At 54.4% G+C, this 13,660-nt stretch overlaps 1 protein-coding gene across 4 annotated transcripts in view; it reads left to right on the top strand.

Moving 5' to 3' along the window:
- FUBP3 (far upstream element binding protein 3) overlaps positions 1 to 13,404 on the top strand; it is a 49,574-nt gene extending 36,170 nt beyond the window's left edge. For 3 of the 4 annotated variants that reach the window (XM_032634815.1, XM_032634816.1, XM_032634818.1), the window contains 8 exons: positions 1,403 to 1,544; positions 5,387 to 5,547; positions 6,287 to 6,360; positions 6,698 to 6,778; positions 6,904 to 6,980; positions 9,321 to 9,392; positions 10,880 to 11,007; positions 12,056 to 13,404. In XM_032634815.1, the coding sequence (XP_032490706.1) occupies positions 1,403 to 1,544; positions 5,387 to 5,547; positions 6,287 to 6,360; positions 6,698 to 6,778; positions 6,904 to 6,980; positions 9,321 to 9,392; positions 10,880 to 11,007; positions 12,056 to 12,064 (744 nt within the window). In that variant the 3' untranslated portion in view covers positions 12,065 to 13,404. The remainder of the gene's footprint in view (positions 1 to 1,402; positions 1,545 to 5,386; positions 5,548 to 6,286; positions 6,361 to 6,697; positions 6,779 to 6,903; positions 6,981 to 9,320; positions 9,393 to 10,879; positions 11,008 to 12,055) is intronic. The other variant, XM_032634817.1, reaches the window with a different exon arrangement.
- Positions 13,405 to 13,660: the final 256 nt, after the last annotated feature.

Genomic DNA, 13,660 nt, shown 5'->3' with positions numbered 1-13,660 from the left:
ATCCCAGCTCTGCCATTTTTCATGTGACCTTCAGCGAGCCTTTGAGCTCCTCTTGGCGTAGTTTTTTCAGCAGCACACCAAGGGCTTTGTACCAGGTGATGCACCCCACATCATCCCCTAAGTCATTTGGCGGCACCTGCTGAGGTTACAGGTTTATAGACCCCACCCCCCGCCCCAGATCTCCTGAATCAGAGTATCCAAGAGGGTGGCTTGGATCTCACCCACAGCCCCAGGCAGTTCTTAGGATGACACAAGTTCAGAGAAGCGTCACTAATTCATCTCTGACATCCTTTTTAGTAGTAAGAACTGATGATCCCAGGACTGCAAAGGCCGTGAGATGATGAGGGGACAGCTTGTCTTTGAGAATCTGTGGCACACCCAGAAAGTTGGCCACGATGTTTGTGTTCTAACATAAATCCCTAAAATCACCTTGTTTGCTTGTCATTTGTCGCTCATGCAAGCAGAGTGCAACAGAAAGCACTCCAGTGAGCTCGGCGCTCTGCGGGTTTCCATTCTGGGTAAACATTCAGTTTACCCTCAGTCGACAGGAGTAGGCTGTGCCGAATGCCTGCTCAGCTTCTCCCTTCCCTGGAGGAGCTCTCAGCTTGACCAGGTTCGCCTTCAACCTTTCCAAGATTGTAAATGTTGCTGCTCCAAAGTGACTCAAAGGACAAAGGCTGGAATGGGGTGTTTCGCCCTCGAGTGAAAGGAATCTTCCTTGCTTAGGTGTTGGTTGTGGGTTTCGCTCTCTGGTGGGGAAACTGAGAATAAGTCGGGAGACTTCTCCAGCCCCGGACTGTGGGCGGATGGGCCTGGCTTGTTCCTCCCTCTCTTGGGGAGCGAGACAAGCAAGTTTTCTTTAAAACTCTTTTATTCCTGTTGCTGGTTGAACTGCAGGGTGTTCTGGCTCTTAGAGCGGCGTCTGAATTGTTCTCTGTAACAACTTTGTCGGGAGAGGGTCAGAAGTCATCCTTGCTACTCATGTGTCACTTTCAAAAGCTCATAGCTCTTCAGCATCTAATATCTGGTTTCTGGTAGGCCCAGCGTTGAGAAGAAAACCAGCTCCTGATGCCTGTAGATTAAGGCCCAGTAATTAAAACTCCAGGGATAAGGGCATCGGGCTTTAGACTTCGGAATTTATATCTGACTGCCTCTTTTAGTCGGGTGTGTGTGTGCTGTTTATGTAACCACGTGATTTATCCGCGCACGTCTTCTTGAATGCGCCTGTGATCTGTGTTAATTCTACTTGTAAAGAGCACTTCAGAATCTGAAATGTGGAAAGGTGCTCAGGTTCTAATGTGTGGCGTTGATTACATCCTGTCACTTAACCTCCTCCCCGGAGATGAAAAATAGTGCTGGTGGCAGTGACAGAAATGTCACCTGAGCTTTGCTTCCTTCCCAGGAAAGAGATGGCTTCGGAGGCCTGGCGGTAGCCAGAGGAAGAGGCCGTGGCCGCGGTGACTGGAGCGTGGGAAACCCTGGTGGCATCCAGGAGATAACCTACACAGTGCCGGCAGATAAGTGCGGCCTCGTCATAGGCAAAGGTAAGAGGCAGTTGCTGGAGTTCGGCGTTCCCCTTCCAGGTGTTTGACCTGAGAGCAGACAGGCCACGTCCAATACCTTTGGAGCACAAAGTTCCTTCTGCTTGCTGTCCTTGACTGAGGGTCCAGGTCCGAGGCATCAGCTGCCTTCTGCGGGAACCGTCCTCTGCCTGGGCCCTCACAAATGGGGCAAAGCCAGCACTTCATTACAGCGTGTAAACAGATGGTCAGGAAGACCCGCTGCCTATGGAAGCAGCTTAGGTTGTTGAAGAGGCACCCTGAACAGGTGAGGGGCCTCTGAGTGTTTGTCGATCGACTGATTGGTGATTAACTCACCTCCAGGGAGCTTAGAGGAACCGTTAAGATCATTTCCTCAAGCGAAGATTGCTTTCTGACGAGTGCGTCACTTTTTTCCTTACTGGATTTGGGTATTTGTTCTCTATTGACACAACATGTGGAAGTGGTTTTTATCTTTTCAACATATTTACCAAGAGTATCAGGCACCCTGTGGAGGGAAATAAAAATTGATTTGTTAGTTGTTTCTAGGCATTTTAGAGGACGTTGGGTAGAAACCCTCATTAATGGCTAATGTGGCTCCTTCCTCTCCTTCAGCGAAGAGCGAGCGAGAGAGCAGGCAGGTTTCTAGGCCATTGTTGCTGGCTCACCTGGGCTGACCTTGACCAAGGAAGGCTGCCGAGCGCAGGTCTGGGGCTCGCGGAGCAGTGGGCTTAGCTTCTCTGCTCTCTAAGCAAAGCCCTTGACCTGGTGGGAAACTCATGTTCAGCATTGGGTTTTGTATTTGCTCATTTATTCCCTTTTTATGTGTTTGGCAACATACGGAAGAAACAAATACAGTTTTCTCCCTAGAGTTTCCCCAGTTTCTGTGATCACCAGACATCTCTTAGCTGTTGGAGGGGTGCTAGCATCCCGTGGAACCTGACTTGGGAACGTCTTCGCCAGCAGAAAGCTGAGGCTGCCGTGGCACATCCTCACGAGCTGGCACAGGGCTGGAATTCCTCCTGTCCCCCTCATTCACCTCCCAGAATCTGCACTGGGTCCCACTCTTGGACAGTGTGTGTTTTATGCTCTTCTAAAATGTTTCTCTCTTGTATCCATGTTGTCCCTGGGTGGTTAACCTCTCAGAGGTGTAGGAACGACGTAGGTTTGTTTTAATTTTCTGGCAGGGCGTACATGCTGGGAGGTGTTTAATGGACATTGTTTTGTTGGCTGCCCAAATGCTGTGATAAGTCAGACGTGCTGCCCAGGCCATCAGCTGGCCTGCTGCCATGAGGTTAAATCCAGCTGATGCCTGGAGTTCAAGAATCAGATCTAGGTTTTTCTTGCTTTTTGAGAACCGTTTTGTCAGCGAGGTTTTCATGGGAAGTGTCGTCTCTAGACCTGGCAAAGCCTTTCTGTCTTCACTGTGACGGTTCCTCCTAGTCAGTGAAACCTCGGTACTCACAGGACAGTCGCTCATAGTTTGTCCTCTACAAAGTCATCCTGAGCGATCCCCAGAGGGAGGAGACAGCAGAACGTAGCAGTAACTGATGCTGTGTCCTGGTGCTCCAGTATCAGCCTTGGGAAGCCAGGCTAAGTTTCGTTTAGGCAGGAGCAGGGGCCTTTCTGTAACTCCCCGCCCCAGGGGCTGGGTATGAGGTCTTCCTGTTTCTTGGGAAAGGCGCGGGGTGAGGGGAGCCACACGCAGGCAGGCCCTGCAGCCCTTGGACAGACGCTGCACCTCCCTGGGCCCCTGCTGGATTTCCATGATAAACACAGCAATAGTGACAGATAGTGTGGCCAGCCCTGCTCTTGTCAGCCAAGCCTTTTAGCAGGTTTGATTAATTGCTTTACAATTTCACATCCAGCCGGGGGCCACTGGTGGGTCGCTTCTGCCCCCCCGTCAGGTGGAAGAATGGAGCAGGCTGCTGAATGAGCCTGTAGACGGCCACCATGTGCCAAGCTGGCGACCTCATCTTAAAGGAAGATGAACTTAAATTAACTCCTTCCGGCCCCGTGCAGTTTTGCGGTGCCTCCTCGCCTTATTAGCATGGGCCTGAGGCCTCAGGGAGGAGTCTGGGACTGCTGGTCCAAGTGCCTGATGGAGGGGAGCCGGTCTGGGCCCGTGGGCTTCTGCGTTCCAGACACGCGCGCTCTTCCATGCTTTTGTCTCCGGGACCGAGGGGTCTGGGCAGAGGGTGGGGTGGGGGTCCCTTCAAGTGCTGGGTGGCAGTGGGAAGGTCTCCGCCTATTCTTAGCTCTTCGGCGCTCCCTAAGAGCACTCCTGCCTGGGAGCGAAGCTGCTTACTTTCCATGATGCAAAGGTCGTAAAATTCATGACCTGAGTAAAGGTCGGTAGTCGGGGGGCTGGGAGGGGCTCGCACGTACCTGGAAGCAAAGTGAAGCTGCTGAAGACTCCCTGCGACTCTCTTGCCTTGGCTGGCGCCGCCCCTGAGACCACGTGTTTGCTCAAGGCTCAAGGTGGACAACGCAGGGACACGTCCCCTAAATTGCAGCAGATCTTCAAGAAAACCATGCGTACAACACTTCGGTCTGCTGGGCTTTTCTTTTTTTTAATTTGCTTTTAAATTTCAAACTACCCTAAACCGAGCTAACATCCTGCCCAGACTAACGTTTGAACCAAGCTTTCTTGAATGCCGACTGTCTCCTGGTTTCCTTACTACGGTGTAAGGGCCGCTCACACTTCCTTCAGGAAGAATGGCCGGACCCAGGCTCCATCTTTGCATCCTGACCCTCGTAGAATCCCATCATGCTTTCTGGATGAGATGAGCCGTGCCTGCTCTTGGTGTCCCTTACTTACCTACTCCTCGATGCTTTTGTTCAGACGTGGCTCTCCAGCAGGGCCGGTGGAGGGCAGGTTGGGAGTTTGAAGGATTGTGGACATGTTACAATGAAACGAGAAATGTCACTGCAGCTTAGTTTCGACTCTGGGTGGGGAGGGGTGACACAGAGACTGGCCTTTAGTCTTCGCTTTGACCCTTTGGGGCTCCCTGGTACCCTGCATCAGATTTTATACACATCGTCTTTTTCCAGTTCTGCAGAACTCTGTGCTCCAAGTTTTCCTTGAATTCTGGCTCCGCCACCCCAATGGAGCAGAGCTGATCTGTAAGTTCTGTGAAATTTGAAGAGAAGAATCAAACCATTGTTACACTGGTGGAGCTTTTGTTACGCAAATTTCATTAAGAGACTGGGACTCTCACAGGTTTTTCAAAGAGTCCAACTACATTTTCATTAGCCCCACTCCACCCAGGCCTCTGTGACCTCCGTTCTCAGGCTGCCGCTCTGTCTAGACCTGTGCCCCACCCACGGAGGAAGAAGAGACTTGAGAAGAGACAGGATGGGATATTAAAGGCTTGAGTGGGCTCTGGGTATTGTTGGGGCCTGTGGCCGTCTGTTTGACCTGTGGAGGGCGGGAGACAGCAGTGCGGTGGCCCACACCGGGGCCGAAGGCCCGCGTTGTGCCATGGAGGGGCCATCAGGTCACCATTCTCATGCTGAGAAGGATGGAGTGCCTTCTCCAGAGCTGAGCTCACGGTGTGCAGATCTGTGGGCCAAGGCCCAGACCTGGCTTCTGGGCCACTCCAGGCCTCTGCGTAGGACACTGAGATGGAGACCAGCTGGTGCCACGTGGTATCATTGCGCCTCAGCTTTGCTTCACAAGTCTGGCTTCACAAATGAGACAGCTCTGGTTTTTACAAGAGCCGTTTTAAAGTATAAATGGGAAGTCCTTGTCTACTCTTAGGACGAGCACTGGTGTGCAGAAAATACCCATTCCTTCTCCAGAGGAGAGAACTGTAGCCACTTACTGTTCTGTGTCCTGCCCACAGGGGGCGAGAACATCAAAAGCATAAACCAGCATTCAGGAGCACACGTGGAGCTTCAGCGGAACCCGCCTCCCAGCACGGACCCCAGCCTGCGGATGTTCACCATCAGGGGCCTTCCTCAGCAGATCGAGCTGGCCAGACATCTCATCGACGAGAAAGTGGGCGTACGTACAAGGTCCTTTCCCCACCTGGGTGATAGAGCTGGGTTTTCATTTGGATGTCCAAGGCGCCTGTTTCTCCCCAGAACCTTGTACTTCCTGTGGCTCTCGGTCCTCACGTGATGTGAGGGCAACAGCCCCCTCCCATGTTGCTGAGGGGGAAGGTCGGGGCGCAGGGACACCAGGGCCAGGCCCAGACGCGCAGAGCTCGCCCAGGCCCCGAGCCGTTGGCCCTGCAGGCGTAGATGAGCAGCCAGGGCCGGCAGCCTTCCCCCAGCACTGCCCCCGGACTCCCACTGGCATCGCCCCGGCGGCCAGCCCTGCAGGCAGCGTTCATTGACTCTGGCTTTAGTTTCAGGCACCTCAAAGCAGATAAAGAAAGGGAGTGTTGATGGAGGACATATTGGCCACTGCTCACCTCAAAGGGGACGTAGAATGGCAGAAAGCCGTGGGCCAGCCTGAATTGACGGGACAGTCAGCAGGTCGGTCCCTACCCCCAGGGCGACACGCTAGGGCAGTTGTGGTGGTGCCGGTATTGGCTGTGTGGTGGTATCGGTCGCTCAAGGGGCAGAAGCTGTTTCCGCAAATGAAGCCCACTGTGGGCAGGAAGGCTAGTGCGAGTGCCACAGGGTGTCTTTACTTCACTTGTCTCTCCCCGAAAGCTGTGGTTTGCCTCGGGGTGGGCCTGGGCAGAGGGTGCAGGCGCAGCCGACAGGAGGTGAGAGTTCCCTCTGTGTCCTGACAGGGTGCCAGTCTCGGAGCGCCCGGAGCCTTCGCGCAGGGCCCCTTCAGCCAGCCACCTGCCGCGCCGCATCAGAAGTGAGTCTTTTCTTGCCTGGAAGAACTCACTGCCCCCAAGGGCTCCTCCTTTTCCAGCTACTTCCAGGGAGTGCCAGCTGAAAGCCGCAAGTTCTGGGCGTGGGCAGGACTCCTCTCCTTCTCTCTCACTGGTGGTCCCTCTGGCCTGTCTGTTGCTCAGTGACCAGTGCTGGGGCGAGAGCCTTCCCAGAGGACGGAGGGTCTTGTGGTCCCGCCAGCATCCCCTAGGAGAGCTCACTGCCCTGGGGCTGGGTGGCGGGAGGGTTTTTGTTTGTTTGTTTGCTTGTTTTTGCAAAAGCCGTTGTGTTGTCTTTATTTGTTTTCCACTTTCTTTTAGCACCTTTCCTCCGAGGAGCTCAGGGTGCTTCCCAAACATGGCCGCTAAAGTGAACGGAAGCCCTCACAGCGCGCCTGTGAGGTGGGTAGGCCGCCTTTACTCCGCCCTGCCGCGTCTCCAGCAGAGGGCGCTGTGCTTGCCGCGGGGGCTGGGGCGGGGGCGCGGTGTGTGGCCTTCCCTGGAATGAGTCCTCTTGTCCTCTGCAGTGGTCCTCCGGCCTTCCTGACCCAGGGCTGGGGCAGCACCTACCAGGCGTGGCAGCAGCCCACACAGCAGGTTCCAAGTAAGTGACTCGGAAGGAGGTGGGATGCCCCCCGGGGACAGGCCTGCTGGGCGGGGACAAGGTCCCCGCCTCTCTCCTGGCCCACCTTCTCAGCTGCAGCCTTCCGTCACTCTGGTCCCCCAGAAACGGGTCCGAAAGGCCTGTGGGCCCTGAGAGTGTGGTTTGACCTGAGCCCCTCCTGCCCCTCGGCCCCTTCCACTGCTGCAGCCTCTTCAAGCAACCCCGCCTAATGGGTGCCCTGCCTGCTCCCCTCGTCTGGCCTCAAGGTGGCCTTCTCCCTCTCCTCCCCAGCACCATCTTAGGAAGGGTCTCTATCTCCTGAACCTCCAGAAAGCGCGTGATTAGAGAATGTGCTCTCTAAGAAAACTGATCGTAAAAGAGAAGGTTTTCGTTGGAATTAAACCCCCTCCCACTCTCTGGCCCCCACGTCAGCTTTAGGAGTCATCCTTGAGTTTTACTGCTGGTAGAGCCCATCTTGCACAGCCTTCCAAACAAAAACAAAAACAAAACAAAAACCTTACCTTAGGTTATTTTGACGTCTGAAGGGCCAGCCTGGTGGTGTTTGGAAAGCGCTCTTCAGCACGTCTGCAGGCTCCCCTCGGAGCACCAGGCTGCAGGACACGCGCTGCAGCTTTGCCCACAAGGGGCTGGGCCCGGGGTTCCACCCCTTTCCCCTTGAGCAGAATGCTGGGTGTGAGACCCTGCCCCGGGGCGCCTGGTCAGGTTCACAGCTGGAGAAGCCCCCCCACGCGTCTGGAGCAGTGCTGGGCAGCCTGAGGCATGTCCCCGCTTCTCTAGGGCTCCAGTTCTGTCATCTGTGAAATGAAGGGTTTGGATTTGATTTCTAAAGTACTTGTGAGCTCTGAAATTGCATGGTTGTGTTTGTTCCCTCTCTTCCCCCTTTCTTACTTTCTTACGAAATACCTTAAACGTGCAGAATATCTTAAAGAACTTCACCACGAACACCTACACACCACCCAGATTCCACCCTCCCCATTTCACTGTGCTCACTTAGCCCGCAGCCCGGGCGTGTTTCGCTTCCTCCTGTTCCATCAGAGAGCACCCCCAGGGTGGGAGGCGACCCACATAGGGTTCCCCAGTGCCCATCGCCCAGGACAGAGGACCTGGGAGAAGCCCTAGACTGTGGGGAGGCTTCGCGTTGAAGCTGCAGGGGACACGTCCACCTCCGTGCAGGGGGCAGTTCCCGCAGAGCCCGCCCTGCTGCCTCCTCAGGCTAGGCGGGCGAGGGGTTGGCAGAGGTACGTGGGCTGAGCGAGAGAAAACGCAGCTAGCGCCTGCCCCGTGCACCACGCACCAGCCTTCACCTGTGGTGTCGCTTGGTTCATTCAGGGGAATGGAGAATTGGTTTGGGTCCGAAGAAAAATCCCACTTGCCCACAGCCTCCGTGTCTGAGGGGGCAGTTCCTGCTGCCGCGTTGCCCAGGCCTTGCCTTCTCCTGGTGCCAGCGTCCAGCTCCGAGTCCCGTCCTGCCGCAGTGCGGGGAGGAGGGGTCCCCCCCACACACACCAACTGTCCTCGTGCCTGCGCCCCTCTTCAGCCTTGAGGAAATTAACTCTTAGGGAAAGCATTGTGCCGTGAAATGTGTTTTTGAGCACGTCCTTCCTGCCTGCCGCAGGCTGTGATTCTAACCGACGGCGGGGGCTGCCCTTGGCAGAAGGAGGGTCCTGACTTCCAGCTGTGGTCAAGTCTTTTAAACACTACCCGCCCCCCGTGCCCCTGGGCGGGCTGCTGCTCTGCTCCCCCCAGCCCAGCCTTTCTGCCCCCAGTGATGTGGAGAGGAGGGCGGGGACGACCCCCAACACGTCCTCGCCCTCACCCCGGACAGGCGCGAGGCTGGGGGTCAGGTGTGTACCCCGTCTTCTGTCGTCACCTTGAGCGCAGTCTCTGGGCACTTCCCCTGTGTGTCCCCTGTAGTTCTCGTCGTGCAAAGGCAAAGCCATCAGTCCTTGGACAGAAGGGCCAGGGAAAGGGAGTGGTCAGCGCCATTCGGATTCTTTGTCGGTTTGCAGGCCAATCCAGGGAGCCGCAGACAGCACTCTGGCCCCGGGGGCTCTGCTCGTGGCAGCCCAGCGTCCCCGACTGAAGGGAGTTGAGGCCCTGCCTGCTGGTCGCCCTTGCGGGGCAGCCGTCTGCCAGCCCCAGCCTCGCTGGCCTGGGTGGAGGCCCTCCTGGGGGTCGGCCTGGCTCCTCCCCCAGCCCCCCCACCCCGGGCCACAGGGGCAAGGGAGTGAGTGCAGAGAGCAGGGCCTGGAGCCTGCGGGCTGGGGGCCGAGGCCCCGGGAGCCCGGAGGCCTGACTGCTTTTGTGTTCTTCGCCCAGGCCAGCAGAGCCAGCCGCAGAGCAGCCAGCCCGACTACAGCAAGGCCTGGGAAGACTATTACAGAAAACAGAGTGAGTGCGCTGGCCCTTCTTAACAAGCAGCTCCCCGGCCACACAGCCCCCAGGACTGTAGACCTCAGAGGCCATGGTTCCCTGACCCCTTTTTCTCTTTCCCGCTTTCCCTGTGTGAGTCGGATCTCCGCGTCCACCTTTACCACCCTCTCCCCACGTGTGCCTGTCAGGGGAGACGCGCGGTCGTCCTTTGCCGTCCTCCAGTCCTCGCGCTTCTCTCCTGGACTCTAAAGGGCCCGGAAGGGCATGACACCTACCCTCAGGGATAGTCGCAGCCTTGGCCGTCCACTTGAGAACCACCTGGTTAGGACTCAGACCAGCCGGGAGCCGTTTCCTGACTGCCTTGCGGTCTTGCCGCTGCCCAGCTCTAAGGCCGCTTCAGGACAGGTGAAGAGGAGGGGCGTGGTGAGACTCAGAGCAGGGAGTCCAGGGTCGGAGCAGGTGCTGAGTTGCTTTTCTTCCTAAGTAAGCTCTTTTCCTAACTGTGCCAGTTTTCTTAACTAAGCCAGTCTTTTTAAAAAGAGGAGGAGGAGGGCTTCCTTGGTGGCGCAGTGGTTGAGAGTCCGCCTGCCGATGCAGGGGACACAGGTTCGTGCCCCGGTCCGGGAAGATCCCACATGCCGCAGAGCGGCTGGGCCCGTGAGCCATGGCCAGAGCCTGTGCTCCACAACGGGAGAGGCCAAAACAGTGAGAGGCCCACGTACCGCAAAAAAAAAAAAAAAAAAAAAAAAAAAAGAGGAGGAGGAAACCTAATAACAACCAAAAACAAAAAAAAAATACCCTAAGTGAATCATTTAAAATTAGTACTAAGGTCTCTGGTGCGAATCCCAAAACTGCTGAACCAGAATGTTTGGGTATTGTTGGAAGGAGGTGTCTCACGTATCTTGAGTCTGAAGGGTGTTACTTGCTAGTTGGAAGAGCTGAGATCATAGGCCGTCAAAGAAACGTTCACCCTGTGTTTGGGATCATTACCAGGTCAGTACCCTTCTGGGGGCCAGGGTGGGGGTCAGGGAGGTCACCGTCACCTGGAGCACCTGGTGAAAGCCTTCCCAGAGCCCCCCATCCAGATTCCCAGACACGCATGGGCCGGGATGCCCTGCACAGGTGCACACACCCCCGTGCCGGGGCGCCCGCTTTCTCGCCCTCCCTCCTCCCCCTCCGGCCGAGGGCACTGACTGGGAGCCGGCAGGACAGGCAGACAGATGCAGAGAATGTGATTCTGGAGAGAGGAGACAGACACGAAGGTCTTGTAGGAGTGGAGCGGGGGCCGGCCGAGGCCAGGCTGATAACCGCGCTTCTGCGGCAGTGCTCGGGCTGAGCAGTCCCGGCGCAGCTCGCTGAGGGTCTGGAGGGAGAGCGTGAGCATCGGGCGCTTGTCCCGGATGCCCCCGAGGCTTCGGGAAGGGATCCTTCCAGGCTGACGGTGTCCTTGCCTCCCACAGGCGCGTCCCTGCTCCCAGTAACCCGTGCTTTGCTTTGTCCATCAGGTCACGCCGCCAGCGCCGCTCCTCAGGCCAGCTCCCCGCCGGACTACACGATGGCCTGGGCGGAATATTACAGACAGCAGGTCGCGTTCTACGGGCAAACATTAGGGCAAGCTCAGGCCCACAGCCAGGTCTGTAGCCGATCCAGCACTGCCAAGACTCCCCAGACCAACCCCGACCCCCCTCCCAAGCCTTCTGCGTGTGCCTGACCCCGGGGCCCGAGCACGGGGCCCCTGGGCTGCGGAGGGACCGCGTGGGCCCCGGCACTGCTCAGCACGGCCGCCGTCTGCAGAGCGCCCCACGGCAGCCTCCCCGGCCCCCTCCTCGCCCCAGACAGGACAGGTTTGAGCCAAGTGGAAGAACTGTTTGGGCAGAGCCCCTGCCAGGACGAGCCTGATGTTCCCTCGAATCCAGACCCAGCGCGCGGTGCTGAGTGGCACTGTTTCCTGCTCTGGACCCCGGGTCCCCCAGCTGTAAAGGAGCGTGCCAAACTTAGCTGACCCTGGGCAAGCGTGGCACCGACTAGGGAGTAAGACCAGCGCTGGGGTCACTCTCCAGGCTTGTTCTTGAAAAGGGTGGTGTGGCCAGGCCGTCACGCTTGTCCCCGGGCAGCAGGGAGGGGCAGCAGGAGTAGGGCTAGTCCATACCCTCTGAAGGCTGGGCCCTGCCTGGAAGCCTGAAGTCTAATCAGAGGCCCAGAATGGTTTTCTTATAAATGCACGGAAGAGGACCGACTGCTCCCGCAGGTCACATCTCAGGTGCATTTCTCAGGCCATCAGTGCTGACTGATGCCAGTCTGGTCCCTATGGACAGTGTGTCAGTTACCACAGGCCCTGGACCCAAGGCCAGTCGTTCACCTCACTGCCAAAATGGCCCTCTGTGTCTGGCCTGGTGGGAACAGGTGGCAGGTGCCAGGTGACTGAGAGGCATCACTCGCTCACTCCCCTCCCCCCCGCCCAGCATCCCCTGTGGAAGGCGGTGCCCCGGGGCCTCCTGTACAAGAGAGGTTTTGTCTGGGCCAGATCCCATGACGAGGCCCGGAAGGATGGCGCGTGCCCGCGGGCGTGCGTGCGTGCATGTGTGTCAGCTCCTGTCACCTCCCTGCAGACAGCCCCCGACCTCAGGCCAGCACTTGAGAACCCGCCGTCGGACTAACTGCTCTCCCCCTTCCTTCCACAGGAACAGTAGGACAGTGGCCTGCAGCCCCCTTTCCCCGCCGCCCCTGAAACCATTGTGAGCAAAACCTATTTGTAACAGAGGTTTTTAGATGTGCAAACCTTTTGATGAAGAACCTTTGTTTTCTGTGAAACACTAGATTAACAGAATTTTTCTAAAAATCGGGAAAATCAGTTACTAAAAATTGCTGATAATTTTTGTTTTGTTACTTTTGTTTGTTACTTCAAATGTGTAAGCTCTGGCATTCCTTTTGGAGCAATACCTGCAAATTCGGACACCAGAATGTGCCGCAGAGCAGTGACGTTTCAACATGGTGTGTTTTGGTTTTGTTTTGTTTGCATGTCTTCTTATTTACAGTTTTTTCTGTCGCAACAGAAAGTGGCTTGGAAGTCTTAGGTGGCTTGTAACAAATTCTTTAAAAAAAATTTTAAACAGTATTTAAATATTCTTAAATGTGTAAATTCATTAAATGTTTTACTTCTAATTTCTTGTATCTTGGCTGTCTGGTTTTATTGCATTTTTTTTAAAACTGAACTATTATGTATTGTAATTAATTATGTGAATTCTGAATTGAGACAGATAATTGTACTGCTGTCCAACAGGGCTCGGGAGGGGGCATTTTATAGGGTTTGTATAATTTCTAGAGTTCTAAAGGGGTAATAATATAAAAATGTGTTTGTGTGTTTAGCAGACGTTTTTTTCATGTCTCCATTACCTACCGATTGCAATTGTGTATCTAAGACCTCCAAGCTTGTTTTAAAAACAAAACAAAAAAACCTTTCTCTATTCTCTCAGAAATATAAATACTGTTATTTTTAATATTAAAAATAAATTCAATATAACTTTTAACAAACACTGTGGAACATTAAACCGCATAAAAATGTAGTAACTATTTTTTAATTCCAAGGTGTTTTTTGCATTTTTCTTTTAAATATTTTCTTAATATTTGTCAAATTAACTAGATGAATAAATAAATCTAGCATTAACCACAATATGAATTAAATAATTTTGATTTAATAAAAGGGATAATATGATTTCCAGTGTTTACTGTAGCGTATCTTGTACAGATAACATGTATTTTTAAAGGAAAGAAAAACGGAATTGAAGCTATTTTTTCTCGCGTTTTTCAATTGACCTGGGGGACATTCCGTTTGAGATATACTGAAGTTACAGTGTCTGGGGTTTTTCTCCTTATTTTCCTTATAATGCTTGAAATGTCTAACTATTAAAAAAGGCAATTGGAAAATGTTATGCATGTTGTTTTTTTAAAAAAGTGTTGTTTTTATTGGACTGACAATTCATTTTACACTCTACATAATAAAATTTCCACAAGACATCTTGTGGGCAAAGTATTTTTAGTCTGTTTGCTCTCCGTTTGCTTGTCCCTCCCACTGCCCCTGCCCGCTGCCCCCTGAGATAAAGGCGAGGATTCTGGCCGCTCTTGGCCGATCGTCTTGCGCTATGTCGGCGCGACCTAGCTGGTGCACAGCCTACGTCTGTAGCTACTTCTTTAAGTTAATTTTATCTTCATGGCTTTGTGTAATCTAACGGTTTAACTTGAGAGCCTTGCTTACCTCAGCCCCTCTTACCTGTCACATCTGCTCCTCT

Source organism: Phocoena sinus, chromosome 6 (assembly GCF_008692025.1).
Source record: "Phocoena sinus isolate mPhoSin1 chromosome 6, mPhoSin1.pri, whole genome shotgun sequence".
NCBI classification, from domain to species: Eukaryota; Metazoa; Chordata; class Mammalia; order Artiodactyla; family Phocoenidae; genus Phocoena; species Phocoena sinus.
The sequence above is the reverse complement of the archived record's forward strand: the minus strand, read 5'-3'. Positions and strand labels throughout refer to the sequence as shown.